Here is a 15,209-nt window from a genome sequence, read left to right as displayed (position 1 = left end):
TGAGGACGAGTGCAGGGGGTCCCCAACACGGTGTGTTTTGGTTGGGAGCGCGCTTCCCTGATTGCTTGGGACAAACCTTCAGGCGAAGGTTGATGAAATGGAAGGCGCTTGGGGGGGAAAGATCGAGTAGGGGTGATTTTTGAAGACTGATGGGATTGAGGATGTCCAGCAAAAGAACCGAAATGGCGACGACGCAGGAAGTGGGCCGGCGTGCAAGCCGGGCGGAGAGACAGCTTGGAGTGGAGGCTGCGGGGTGGAGGCGGCAGGGGGAGTGGCGCTGTAGAGGTAGGGAGGCGGGAGTGGGGATCGTGGCGCCCAGGCGCCGGCTCGCGGAGAGCCGAGCGGGGCGGCACCGAGCAGCCCCACACCCGCAGGCTCAGGCCGGCCGTGGCCGCGCCGCCCAGGGCTACGGGGTCGTTCTGTGCCGGTGCAGGCCCGTGCAGGCCCGCTGGGCGCAGTCGCGGAGTGGAGCGCTGGGGCCTAGGAGGGTGCAGGCGTGTCCCGGGGAGGCCCTCCTGCCCTTCCTCCGCATCTAGGCCTCTCCACCACTGCCTGGGTCCCTCCCGGGAGGGCTCTGCGCCCCTCGATCGCTGCGCTGCTTTCTTGAGGGCGCCACACCGCGCAGCCCGCCTCTAGGGGAAGATCCCCAGAAACCCCGGCTCCCTGGTTCTTCCTCTCCCCAACTGCGTGTTCAGGGCTATGGCTCCTGCAGGCAGGGGACGACTGGGCTTGGGATTGGAGGGTGGGCGTGCCGTGTCACCTGGGAGCTGTAGGGAAGTACTGACTCGGGGCCTGACTGGGTGCTTTCCTTGACCCAGGCTGGGCACATTTTGAGGCTCGGCTGCTGCCGATTTGTTGACAGCCGATGCTGCAATAACCGGGCCGCAATGCGCGTGAATACGGGCTGGATGCTCCCTTGTGCCTTTTCCTTTCTTCGGAAGGTGGAATGGGAGATTCCACTTCTAGATTAGAGTTCTGGCCCCGCCACCCCCTAGTCGTGTGAGCCTGGCCAAATCACCTTCTGTTTCGGCGTCACGGTCTCCTCATCTCCTTGGCTTGCGGGGCCATTGTGAGGTACCGGTCACCCAGAAAGCACCCGACAGATGTTCCCTTTCTGTGACTTCATAGAATGCATCCTTCGAGAGGCCAGCTCGCAGAGGTGTGGAGGGGTGTAGCTCGCTGGCTTCTGGGTGCCACGTTCTAGACTGACCATAGGGACCTGGGAATGGAGTGGAAGAAACGTAAAATCGTGATGCACACTTTTTCCTCCCCACCTCCGCCGAGGGCCTCTTTCCTCCATCCTTTCCAGCCCCAAACAGGAAGAACTGGCGGTAATATTCTTCAGTTCCTATGGGAGATTTTATTTGTACACTCTTGAATTTTCCCGCCCATCCCTCCCGCTCAGATGATTGCGCCGTCTCCGTTGTCACACCTCTGGCTCCCGTCCAAGGTCACACCACCTGTGAGCAGAGACCTTGGTGTTAGGAGCCAAGACGGCCGCTAGGGGGAGCTGCCGCCCCGGGAGCGGGCTCAAGGACCAGGGCGCCCTGAGTCCAGCAGGTTGGGGATCGGGGTTTTGTGAAGGGGAAGCCTCCCTTTCAGCTGGATCCCCAAGCCCATCACCCCTTCCTCTCTTGGGACCTCAATTGGTGAAGTATTTTTTCTTTTTCTTTTCTGTTCTTTTTCTTTCTTTCTTTCTTTCTTTCTTTCGCTAAGGAACTTTTGAACTTTTTGTTCAGAGTCAATTTTATTTGAGGCATGAATAAATGCAACAAATGTGGGTGATGGTTTGGTCTAAGGGGAAAGGATACAGCAGAGATCTACTTGACTGTCCCCCCTTCCCCCCCCCCCCTTCATTTGGAAATCCCTGAAGTCCCTTACTCAGACTCCTGACTGAGATTCTGAGCCATAGCAGTTGTGGACCCTCTTGAGGCCTCCAGGCAGTGAGATGACCCACCTTAGAACCCACCTTCCAGTGCCCCTCCCCAGAACCCCTGCTTGGATCTTGAGAGGCCCCACCCTAGTCATCTCCCTGCCATGTGGCCTTGGTCAATGGCTTCCCCCCAACTCTCTGGGCATGCAGGAGGAGCCCCCCCCAGCACTGCTAGCCACAGTCCCCAAGAGTCTGGATCATGAGCCCCTGACTCCGGGACCCATCTCCAGGCCTCCCTTGGGCCCAGGTCTCACCCCGGCCTGGCAGTGGTGTCGTCACACTCTGTACGGATGGCACATGGGCAGCTCGAGTGACGCAGAGCAGAATCGCGTGCAGCAGCGCTTGACCCAGCGCAGGGTGGACGATCTGCACATCACCCGAGGCCCGGGGAGGTGGATTCGGGTGGGCAACCCCTCAAACCAGATCCACTGGTCAGCTGCCTCCAGCTGCTGCTTGTCCCCCATGGGAGTTTTGTGCTGGTAGGTCTTCAGGAAGATGATGCGGGGTTCTCCTTTAGGTGATTGCCTTCCCTGGGCTCCAGGGAAAGCGGTCAGGCCATGATCCTTCGATGTCCTTGGGAGCTCAGGCTCCATCTGCTCTTTGCCCTGGAGCACTGCTGCAGGTGACTCCTGTGCCTTGTTCCTCTCCCCCAACCCCTGCTTGAGCTCCCCTGTGGACTGTAATTTCTTGGATTCCAGTGTCTTCTCGGGGCACCCAGCCTCTTGGAGCTCTTCATTATCTTGTTCCACTCTATCGCAGACATTACTGCTCCTGGCAGGGGGAGGGAAGACAGTCAGCAGAGCAGGACTAAGGCCCTGACCCTCCAACCCTGAGAGAGTTGCTATGCGGCCAGCTCAGGGGGGAAAGCTAGAGAGGACCAGAAGAGAAGCTTCACCACCAGGGGATGTGCCTGGGGGCACGGGATGGGATAAGGATGGGCGAAGGGCCAGGAGAGGTTGCTAGGACCCCTAGGACTGTATGTTGTCTGCATGGGCTGCTGGCCAGGGTTCTTCCTTTCTGGATTTCAGGTGAAGGGGTGAACTAGTCCAGCGTTTTCAAATTGTGTTCCAAGAAACCTTAAGGTTCTGGGGAGGTATCTCAAATGCCCTCTCCGCTCTGGGAGGGGCAGGGTGAGGGCAGGATACCTTTCCACCCAACAACACAGCTGGGGCTTGAGGACAGATACTTGAAGAGAGGTTGTGCTGCTTTGAACAGGTTGGGAAACTGTGGGATGAGATAGGCCTGACCTTACCAGCTCAGTGTTTCCTGATTGCCGGCATCTAGGAGGCCAGCTCAGAGTGAGGAGCCCAGAGAGGGGGTGTTAACCAGAGGTATTCAGTGCTGGCAGGAGACCTTCCCCAAGGGTGTCTGTTCTCTGTAGAGAACCATTGGGTTCTCTGCACAGTGGTGGCACTGTCCTAGCTCAGTGTGTGAATCAGTGAGGACTCAGCCTCAAGATAATGACAGTACTGTTAATAGCCACCATTGTGACTTGAATGCCTGCTACACGCCAGGCCCAGGACTCTCTCACACCAGTTCCCCAAAGTAGGGGGCAGCGAAGTGGCCGAGTGGCTTTGCAAGCAAAGGTTTTCAAGGTCGACAAACTGGCGTTCAAATTCGCTTCTGCCTCTTACCATCTGTGCGTTTGGGGAAAGAAATTCAACCTCTAAGAGCCTTAGTTTTCTCATCTGTAAAACTGGGATAATTCTATCTACCTAATTGTGAAGAATTATGTAACTGGGAAATGCTTGTGAAGTGCTTAGCATATACCTGGCACTTAGCAGGTGCCTAATGTCAACTTTCTTAATATTCTGGTATGATTTATGAGGAAGCCAAGCCTTAGTAAGGTGACTGGTCTGCAGGTGAATCTCTGCATTGTGTGGACTTGAGGGTGAGGAGGATGAGTGGCCCCTCTTGCTCGGGTGGTGCCCTGGCTGGTGGTTAGTCCCATAATTGGATGATTGTGACCATGATTAGGACCACAGCTCTGATATCACACAGGAATGGCTTCAGATCCTAGCTCTGCCACTTACCAGCTCAGGTAGCTGGGACAAGTCGCTTTATCTCTTGAGCCTCAGCTCCCCATCAGTAAAATGGGGCTAATAAATACCTTTCTCACAGAGCCTTTGTAAAAATTAGGTTTTCTTAATTTCTTAGCATATATAGATTGTGCCTATTCCTAGTAAAGATAGCTGTAGGGTCTGTGGTGGGGGCATGGTGGGCCAAGCTCACCTGGTGGAGATCCCAAGGATCTTCGGAACTCTGAGCAACGAATTCCAACACCTTTTGGCCAAGTTATGCAGTTCTTGGATCCGGGGGTTTGAGCTCTTGAGCAGCTTCAAGAGCGACAAGTTTTTTAATACCTGCCGGGATCAAGAAACAAGGAAAAGAGAAGCTTCAGCTTTCTGTAGTCTCCCACAACCCACCTAGACTTTGGCTCAACTCAGGTCAGGGCTGGGCCTGGTGACTTCTGGGTCACTAGAAGCCTGGCAACCAGGAGGGACCAAAATGGGGCATCTCACCATCTTAAGTCGGTTCCGCCTAATTGCTTTGCTGACAGGTTGCGGTACCTTGTCCCGTGGTTCTTCATCTTGTAGCTGAGAGAGAGACACAGAGAGACGGAGAGACACAGAGAGAGCGCTAATATAGGAGGAATCCCCCTGAACACCTCCATTATGCTGTTCCATTTGGCTGAGCATGGTTTGACCAAACTTAGACTGGGATTTTTGTCTTGGTTTGGGGCAGAAATGGGGAGACCATTCTAACTCTCCTGATCTCTCTTCACCCTTCACCTCTCCCTTTCCCCCAGGCTGGATGGCCCCTGCTCTGGGTGTGGCTGGACCCCCTCCATGTCCGTTCCCAAGTCCAACCTTGGAAACCATTCTATTCTTGGGCCTCTTCCTTGCTGATGGACTCATACTGGGGCCGTGAGGCCTCAAAGACAGATATCTGGGGCAAGACTGGAATCAGGCACCACCTGCACCCTGCCCCTCTCAGTTCGGCCAGCACTCAGGCTGGCTGTCAGGAGGGCTGTGCTGGAGCTTCCAGGGAGGGGGGCTGTGACATCACTGAAATTTGTGACAGCAGCAGGGCTGGGTCTCCAAGGAGTATGTGTGTGGCAGGGGCGGAGAGTGAGGAGGAAACTCCCATTTGTGGAAAACCCTAGTAGGTGCCAGGTAGAGGCATTCTCTTACCTCCCTGTGAGGTAAGAGAATTGTCTCCTCTTTTTAAATAAAGAAGCCAGGGTTCACAGGGGTTAAATAATTTACTCAAGGCCACACATGTGAATAATGGTGGAGCTGGAAATTTAAGGTCTGACAGTCAATGCATGAAACCAGGGGTACCCAACTATGCTCATCTGTTCTCTCCCGTCCTATGTTGACTGTGCACGTGCTACATGTCAGGTGTTGTTCTAAGCACTGGGATAAAAGAACATTCTTCCTCTCAAGGAGTTTACATTCTGCTGGAGGGGAAACAAAACAGTACGCATGCTTGTAAAGCAAAATGTGTTTACCTATGCGTGTGTATTATAAATTTTACTGATACAAATATAAAATAATAAAATTCTACAATACTCTTTATTGTAAATTCCAAAGAGCCAGTTCATTCTTAACAGTATGCTTTTCCTGGGTCTTGCCTAACTCCTATCCATAGCCAATCTATGGTTGTTATGGATGAACAAATGTAGCTCCAACATAAATGTTGACATTTTCAGGAGGAAGAAAGTAAAAAAGTGAAAGAATAAAATGTTGGAATTTCACTTATTCACCAATGACATATCGACTTATTTGCTGTATTGGATCAGTTTTCAAATACCGGCAGTATGTTTTCTCAATTTTTTTTGGTGTGTGTGCTGTTTACAATGTACTAGCTAGAGACAGGACATATGTGTTTACATTTAATTGCATTATTTACATCTCCTCCGTTAGATGTTAAGGCTAGACCATGGGTGGGCAAGTTTCTTCTGTAAAGGGCAAGATAGTAAACAGGTCAAGCTTTGCAGGCCATATAATTGTACCTGCTCAGCTCTGCTATTGTAGGGTGAAAGCAGCCACAGATAGTATGCAAATGAGTAGGCATGGCTGTGTTGCAATAAAACTTTATTTACAAAAGTAGTTGGGCTGGATTTGGGCCATGATCAACCCCTGGTACAGACAATCAACAAAATAATAAACCTGATTTATAACGTACCTATGTTTGGGTGTGAATACTCCTACCAGGGCTGAATTCAAGCTACCAATGAGATGTCACTGAATAGAAAATTGAATGGAAATGCATAGTAGCATATGATTATATATTTCTACAACAGTGAAGACTCTCAAGAACATAGATAATAAATAGCAAAAGGTAGCAAACAATTACGAAGTGATGAGTTTGAGCATTTTTTGCCTTTGTTTTTAATATCATTAATTTAATTAAGTTTGTGTAATTTGATTTTTAATGATGGCTAGGCGTAACAACCAGCCAGCAGAGCTTGTAAGAGTGTAATAGGCTTTTGCAAGCTCTTATGAGTCAGTTCCAGCACACCACTGTCCTGTCAGAGGGAAATAAGTGTGGGAAGAAAAGTAAACAGGGCAGAGGGCAGTGGGAGAGCAAAGGCAGAATGTTTGCCATATTAAAATGGCTGGAACGGGAAGCATTCACTGACCAGATGAGATGTGAGCAAGGGCCCGAAGGAGGTGAGAGAAGGGGAGACTAGTGGCGGCAGGAGATGAGGACAGGGAGGGGCTGTGGTGAAGAGCAGGGAGAGATGAGGGCTGCTCTGAGGGATCTGCCTAGCTGGCCACATCAGGAATTGGAAGAGCCTGTGGAACGCAGCTTCCCCGGGCACCACCCCATTCAGCCGGCCGGTCTGATACCCAGCCGAGTGTGAGAACCACTCTCCAATACACCGCCTCTGGGGCGGAGACACGTGCGTAGAGGGTGCTTAGCTCTGCCTTTTAGGGGTGATGGACCAAGCCTAGGCTGCAGAACAACTTCGTGCATGTCAACGTCCTTTATTATTAGGGTGAAGGGGGGAGGTTAGCATGCTGTGACCCAGGCCAGAAACCTGGAGGTGGCTTGAGAGGGAAGCTGCGAAGGACACTCGCTCTCCCCTCTCCCTTCTGTCCACCCCACTACTCCTGGCTCCTCTGCCTGCTCTGGCTCGAGTTTGGCGTTTTTTTTTCACTCAGAAGAATGCCCTCAACATCCACTCAGTTATTGCATGTATCAATAGTTTGGGTTTTTTGTTGTTGAGTTTTATTCCAGAGTATAGAATGTACCACAGTTTATTTAACCATTCCCTTACTGAAGAACATTTGAGTTGTTTCTAATTTAGAGCTATTACAAATAAAGCTGCTGTGAACGTTCAGGTATAGGTTTTTGTATGGACATAGTTTTCATTTCTCCATAAGGAGTGCGATTGCTAGTGTCTGTTTAGTTTTCTAAGAAGACACAAACTATTTTCCAGAGTGACTATATTATTTTACATTCTCACCAGCAATGTATGAATGATCGGTTTTTTCTGCATCCTGATCTGCTTTTGGTATGGTTCCTATTTTTTATTTTTATTTATTAAAACTTTTTAAAGTTTATTTATGTATTTTGAGAGAAGACAGAGGGCACAAGCAGGGGAGGGGCAGAGAGAAGGAGAGACAGAATCCCAGGCAGGCTGCACGCCATGAGCACAGAGCCCAATGTGGGGCTGGAACGCACAAACTGTGAGATCACGACCTGAGCCGAGATCAAGAGTTGGATGCTTAACTGACTGTGCCACCCAGGCGCCCCACTATGGTCACTATTTTTTAAAATGATTCTCGTAAGTGTGTAGTGATACCTCATCATGGTTTTAACTTGCATTTCCCTAATGGCTATTGATGCTGAACATATTTTATTGTGTTATTTGCCATTTCTGTATTCTTTTTGATAAAACATCTGGTTTTTGTCCATTTTCTAATTGGATTGTCTACTGCTGAGTTTTTAAAAATTAATTAATTAATTAATTAATTAATTATTACTTAAATCCAAGTTAGTTAACATACAGTGTAATAATGATTTCAGGAATTTAGCGATTCATCACTTACATATAACACCCGGTGCTCATCCCAGCAAGCGCCCTCCTTAATGCCCATTGCTCATTTAGCCTATCCCCCCACCCAACACCCCACCAGCAACTCTGAGTCTGTTCTGTATATTTTAGAATCTCTTATTGTTTGTCTCCCTTTCTGTTTTTATCTTATTTTTCCTTCCCTTCCCCTATGTTCATCTGTTTTGTTTCTTAAATTCCACATATGAGTGAAATTGCATGATATTTGTCTTTCTCTGACAAACTTATTTCACTTAGCCTAATACACTCGTTCCATCCATGTTGTTGCAAATGGCAAGATTTCATTTTTTTTTTGATCGCTGAGTAAGATTTATAATGTAATATAGTAATATTCTATAATGTATATTGATACATCTTCTTTATCCATTCATCAGTTGATGGACATTTGGGCTCTTTTCATACTTTGGCTATTGTTGATAGTGTGGCTATAAATATTAGGGTGCATGTGCTTCAAACAGCATTTTTGTATCCTTTGGATAAATACCTAGTAGTGCAATTGCTGGGTCGTAGGGTAGTTCTATTTTTAATTTTTTGAGGAACCTCCATACTGTTTTCCAGAGTGGCTGCACCAGTTTGCATTCCCACCAGCAGTACAAAAGGGTTCCTGTTTCTCTGCATCCTCGTCAACATCTGTTGTTGCCTGAGTTGTTAATTTTAGCCATTCTGACAGGTGTGAGGTGGTGTCTCATTGTCGTTTTGATTTTTATTTCCCTGATGATGAGTGACGGGGAGCATATTTTCATGTGTGTGTTAGCCTTTTGGATGTCTTCTTTGGAAAAGTGTCTATTCATGTCTTTTGCCCATTTGGATTATTTGTTTTTTGGGTGTTGGGTTTGATAAGTTCCTTACAGATTTTAGATGCTAACCCTTTATCTGATATGTCACTTGCAAGTATCATTTCCCATTACATTGGTTGCCTTTTAGTTTTGCTGATAGTTGCCTTTACTTTGCAGAAGCCTTTTATCTTGATGAGGTCCCAATAGTTCATTTTTGCTTTTGTTTCCATTGCCTCTGGAGACATGTCAGGTAGGAAGTTACTGAGGTGGAGGTCAAAGAGGTTGTTGCCTGTTTTCTCCTTTAGGATTTTGATGGTTTCCTGTCTTATGTTTAGGGCTTTCATCCATTTTGAGTTTATTTTGTGTATGGTATAAGAAAGTGGTCTAGGGGCACCAGGGTGGCTCAGTTGGTTGGGCATTCAACTCTTGATTTCAACTCAGGACATTATCTCATGGTTCCTGGGATCAAGCCCCATGTCGGGCTCTGCACTGACAGCACGGAGCCTGCTTGGGATTCTCTCTCTCTCTCTCTCTGCTCCTCCCCTGCTTATGTTCTCTCTCAAAATACATAAATAAAATTAAAAAACGAAAGAAAGAAAGAAAGAAAGAAAGAATGAAAGAAGAAAAGAAAGAAAGAAAGAAAGAAAAAGAAAGAAAGAAAGAAAAGTCTAGGTTCATTCTTCTGCAATGTCACTGTCCAGTTTTCCCAACACCATCTGCTGAACAGACTGTCTTTTTTCCATTGGATATTCTTTCCTGCTTTGTTGAAGATTAGTTGGCCATATGTTTGTGGGTCCATTTCTGGGTTCTGTATTCTGTTCCATTGATCTATGTGTCTGTTTTTGTGCCAGTACCATACTGTCTTGAGGATTACAGCTTTGTAAGACAGCTTGAAGTCTGGAATTGTGATGCCTTCAGGTTTGGTTTTCTCTTTCAATGTTACTTTGGCTATTTGGGATCCTTTCTGGTTCCATCCAAATTTTAGAATTGTTTGCTCTAACTCTGTGAAGAATGTTGGTGTTACTGTTGAGTTTTGAGAGTTGTTTATATATTCTAGAGTCAAGTCCTTTGTAACATGTATGATTTGAAAATATTTTCTCCCATCTGTAATACCTTAATTTCCTTTTCTTGTCTTATTTTGCTAGCTAGAACTTCCAGCACCACATTGCATAAAGGTAATGAGAGCAGTTATCCTTGCCTTATTCTTGATCTTATCTTTCACCAGTAAATATGATGTTAGCTGTAGGTTTTCTGTAGATGCTCTATATCAAGTTCAAAGTTACCCTCTATTCCTAGTTTGTTGAGAGTTTTTATAATAATGGCATTGGCTTTTGTCTAATGATTTTTCTGCATGAGTCAATATGGTCATGTGATTTTTTTCTTCTTTAGTTCATTACTATGGTAGATTATATTAATTGATATTTGAATATTGAAGTAGGCCTGCATGCCTGAATAAACCCCACTGGGTTTTGGTGTTTAACACTTTTTATGTAATTTTGGGTTGAATATTTGGTAATATTTTGTTGAAGATTTCTGTGTCTATTTTTGTGAGGGCTATGGGTCCTTTGTATGTTACATGTATTACTCTTGAACTGGCACAGTAGTATTTGAGAGGGGACTTAAAATAGTTGTAAATATATATTATAGACTCTAGGGAAATGACTAAATTTTTTTTTTAATTTTTTTAACTTTTTTTTTTTAATTTATTTTTGAGACAGAGAGAGACAGAGCATGAACGGGGAAGGGGCAGAGAGAGAGGGAGACACATAATCAGAAGCAGGCTCCAGGCTCTGAGCCATCAGCCCAGAGCCTGACGCGGGGCTCGAACCCACGGACCGCGAGATCATGACCTGAGCCGAAGTCGGACGCTTAACCGACTGAGCCACCCAGGCGCCCTGACTAAATTTTTTTTTAAAAAGAAGTATAATTGGTAGGCTAAGAAAGGAGAGAAAATAGAATCATGTAAAATGCTCAAAGCAAAAGAAGGCAGAAAAAGAGGGAAAGAAAGAAAAGAAAGAACAAGTACAACAAATAGAAAATAGTTATAAGCATAGTAGATATTATGCCAATTATATCAATGATGACTTTAAATGTGAATGGCCTAAATATATTCTAATTAAGAGACTGGAACAGTCAGAGTAGACAAAAAACAAAATAAAACAAAACAAAAAACAAGACCTAATTATATGTTGTCTAAGAGAACCCCACTTTATTTTTTATTAAATTTTTTTTAATGTTTATTCATTTTTGAGAGTGAGAGAACACAAGCAGGGAGGGGCAGAGAAAGAGAGAGACAGAGAATCCGAAGCAGGCTCAGTGCTATCAGTGCAAAGCCCAACGTGGGGCTCATACCTATGAACTGTGAGATCATGACCTAAGCCAAAGTCAGACGCTCAACCAGCTGAGCCACCCAGGTGCCTCAAGAACCCCACTTTAAATATAAAGCCAAAGATAGTTTAACAATAAAGGGATAGAGAAAGACATACCATGTTCACACAGTCAAAGGAAAGCTGGAATAGCTATATTAATTTCAGATAAAGCAGACTTCAGAACAAGAAACGTTATCGGATAAAGAAGATTGTTAAATAATAATAAAGGAGTCCATTATCCAAGAAGACATAATAATCTTTAATATATATGCCCCTAACAATAGAGTGTCAAAACATGTGAGGCAAAAACCAGTAGAACTCCAAGGAGAAATAAACAAATACACTGTTATAGTTGGAGACTTCAACACCTCTCTTTCAGTAATTATAAGTCAAACAGGCAGAAAAATCAGTAAGGATATAGTTGAACATCACCAGCAATCAGCTTGATCTAATTGGCATTTATAGAATACTTCATCCAACAAATAGCAGAATACGCATCCTTCTCAAAGCTTATATGGAACATTCATGATAGAGCACATTCCAGGCTATAAAACACACCTGAATTGGGGCGCCTGGGTGGCTCAGTCGGTTGAGCATCCGACTTCAGCTCAGGTCACGATCTCACGGTCCGTGAGTTCGAGCCCCGCGTCAGGCTCTGGGCTGATGGCTCAGAGCCTGGAGCCTGCTTCTGATTCTGTGTCTCCCTCTCTCTCTCTGCCCCTCCCCTGTTCATGCTCTGTCTCTCTCTGTCTCAAAAATAAATAAACGTTAAAAAAAATTTTTTTTAAAAACACACCTGAACAGATTTTTAAAAGAATAGAAATCATACAAAGTATGTTCTCAAAACACAATGGAATTAAATTAGAGGCCAATAACAGATAGTTGGGAAAGTCCTGGATATTATTAAACAATCTGCTACTGAATAACATGGATCAAAGAAGAAATCTCAAGAGAAATTTTAAAATATTTTGAACTACACAAAAGTGAAAATACAAGTTATCAAAAGTGTAGGGTGCAGTGAAGACTGTGTTTAGGAGGAAGTTTATAGCACTAGTGCATATATTGGAAAAGAGGAAAGATCAGAAATCAATCTAAGCTTTCATCTTATAAAGTTAGAGAAAGAAGGGCAATTTAAGCCTAAAGCAAGCAAAAGAAAAATAATAAAAATTAGAGCAGAAATCAATGAAATTGAAAACAGGAAAACAGTAGAGAAAATCAATGAACCCCACAAATTGTTCTTTGAAAAGGTAAAAATAAACAGATCTCTAGCCAACCTAACCAAGAACAAAAAAGAAAGAAGATACAAATTACCAATATCAGAAATTTAAGAGGGACCACCGCTATTGATCCTAGGGGCATCAAGAGGATAATAAAGGAATATCATGAACAACTCCATGCCCTCAAATTTGATAACTTAGATGAAATATGTCTATTGTGTTGTGTTTTGGTACTGTCTTTGTCTGGGTCTGGTAATACCAAGCTCCTAAAATATGTTGAGAAGTGTTCCTTCCTATTCTATTTTCTGAAAGAGATTGTATAGAATTGGTATTAATTCTTCTACATAATTCTCCTAATAAACATTGGGTGGATCTCTTCAGTGAAACCATCTGGGCCTAGATATTTCTTTCTTTTTTTTTTTAAGAGGTGTGTGTGTGTGTGTTGCATTGACTACAGATTCAATTTCTTTTTTTTTTTAATTTTTTTAATGTTTATTTATTTATTTTTGAGAGAGAGAGAGACAGAGCACGAGCAGGGGAAGAGCAGAGAGAGAGGGAGAAACAGAATCGGAAACAGGCTCCAAGCTGTCAGCACAGAGCCTGACAAGGGGCTTGAACTCAAACCCATGAGATCATGACCTGAGCCGAAGCCGGACGCTCAACCAACCGAGCCACCCAGGTGCCCCCAGATTCAATTTCTTTTATAGTTATAGAGCTGTTTTTATGATCTATTTCATGTTGGGTGAGTTTTGGCAGTTTGTACTTTTTGAGGATTTAGTCCTTTTTATCTAAATTGCCAAATTGATGTGTGTAGAATTGTTCTTAGTAGTCCCTTATTATCTCTTTAATGTCTGGGAGTCTGCAGGGATATCCTCCGTTGCACTCATGAAATTGATAGTTTAGGTCTCCTGTTTCTTTTTTTCCTTTGTCAATCTTGTTAGAGGTTTGTCAACTTTACAGATCTTTCCAAAGAAGCAGCTCTTTGTTTCCTTGGTTTTCTGCATTGTTTTTCTATTTTCAGTTCTTTGGGGTTTATTTTGCTCTTCTGATTCTAGTTTGAGGCAGGAGCTTAGATTGTTGGTTGGAGGCCTTTCTTCCTTTGAAAGTAAACATTTAGTGCCGTAAATTTTCCTTTCAGCATCCAGTTAGCTGTGCCCCACAAATTTTGATACTTTGTACTTTCATCCAGCAAAATTTTTAAGCTGTGCCCCACAAATTTTGATACTTTGTACTTTCATCCAGCAAAATTTTTAAAAATTTCGTTGAGATTTTCACTTTGACCCATAGATTATTTAGAAGTATGTTGTTTACTTTTCATGTGTTTGGAGATTTTTTCTGTCACCTTTCTGTTGCTAACTTGGACCTATTTGATTCCACTGTGGTCAAGGGAATACTCACTGAATAATTTTAAATCTCTTTCAATCTTTTAAATCTCTTGAGGTTGTGTGTGGTTTGGTGTTTTGATTTTTTACTTAGGGTATTGTCTATTGGGGTGGATATTCCATGGGCACTTGAAAAGAATGTGTATCTTGCTGTTGTTGGATGGAGTAGTCTCTAAATGTCAGTTAGATCCTTTTGGCTGATGGTTTTGTGAAGTTCTTACAGATCCTGTCGTTTTTCTGCCTAGTATTTCTATCAGTTGTTCAGAGATGTGTGGAAGTCTCCAACTCTGATAGTGTATTTGCCTGTTTCTCCTTTGGGTTTTATCAGTTTAGTGCCTATACGTTTAGGATTACTTTGTCTTCCTCCTGGTTTGACCCTGTTATCATTATGTAATGTAACTTCTTTTCCGGGTGATTTTCTTTTATCTGCTATTACCTAATATTAAGATGGCAGACTCTGCTGTCTTTTGATTAATGTTTGTATGGCATATTTCTTTTACATCCTTTTACTTTCAACCTACCTATGTCATTATATTTGAAGTGAATTTCTTGCTGATGGCTTATAGCTGGGTCACATTTTTGTATTCTGTTTTTCAGATCTCTCACTTTTAAATGACTTATTGAGGCCATTTCCAGTTGATGTAATTATTTATGTCTTAGTGTTTCCATTTGCCATTTTATTTTCTGTTGGTTCCCTCTATTTTTCATTCCTCTGTTCTGTTTTTCCACCCTTCTTGTGTTACTTGAACATCTTTTAGGATTCCATTTTTTATTTATCTATGGCGTTTTCAAGTGTATCTCTTTGTGCAGAGTTTTTAGTGACTGCTCTGGGGTTTCATTATACATTCATAATTTATCACAGTCTACATGAGTCACAGTATCGACATTTTGCCACTTCCAAGTGAGGTACAGAAGCCTTCTGTTTAGATCTTTACTTTCCATTTTATAATGTCTTACATATTTCCTCTACATACACTGAGAACCACATCAGACAATGTTACATGTTACAATTTATACTTTGGCCATTGAATATAATTTAGAAAACACCAGTGGGGAAGGATAGTCTATTACATTTACCTGTATTTCCATTCTTTTCATTTATCTTTCTTCATTCTTGATGTTTTAAGTTTCCTTCTTTTACCATTTCCTTTATGTTTGAAGAACTTCCTTCAGCCATTTTTTAAAAGTAATCTCTACACCCAGCGTGGGGCTCGAACTCACAACCCCAAGATCCAGTCACACACTCTACCAACTGTGTCGGCCATTCTTTTAGGGTAGGTCTTCAGACAACAGATACTCTTAGTGTTTCTTTTATTTGAGAATGTCTTAATTTCATCTTCAGTCCTAAATGGTCTTCTTTCTGGGTATAGCATGTCAGAGATAAACAAATTAGCTAAAGTAGAAAGGACAGATTTTGATCATTAATATACTCTTGTACTAGGGA

At 43.9% G+C, this 15,209-nt stretch overlaps 2 protein-coding genes across 2 annotated transcripts in view; one reads left to right on the top strand and one right to left on the bottom strand.

The window, feature by feature from the left end:
* Nucleotides 1-15,209, top strand: part of SYS1 (SYS1 golgi trafficking protein) — a 35,622-nt gene that overhangs the window by 8,234 nt on the left and 12,179 nt on the right. The gene's annotated exons all lie outside the window — the stretch shown is intronic.
* TP53TG5 (TP53 target 5) overlaps nucleotides 1,397-15,209 on the bottom strand; it is an 18,469-nt gene continuing 4,656 nt past the window's right edge. Inside the window, exons 2-5 of the mRNA XM_030309076.1 lie at nucleotides 4,456-4,530; nucleotides 4,166-4,296; nucleotides 2,188-2,704; nucleotides 1,397-1,460 (exon numbers count right to left, since the gene is read on the bottom strand). Coding sequence (XP_030164936.1) covers nucleotides 2,209-2,704; nucleotides 4,166-4,296; nucleotides 4,456-4,530 — 702 coding nt within the window. The 3' untranslated portion in view covers nucleotides 1,397-1,460; nucleotides 2,188-2,208. The remainder of the gene's footprint in view (nucleotides 1,461-2,187; nucleotides 2,705-4,165; nucleotides 4,297-4,455; nucleotides 4,531-15,209) is intronic.

This window comes from Lynx canadensis, chromosome A3 (assembly GCF_007474595.2).
Source record: "Lynx canadensis isolate LIC74 chromosome A3, mLynCan4.pri.v2, whole genome shotgun sequence".
Lineage (NCBI taxonomy): Eukaryota > Metazoa > Chordata > Mammalia > Carnivora > Felidae > Lynx > Lynx canadensis.
This window is presented reverse-complemented; position numbering and strand designations above follow the sequence as displayed.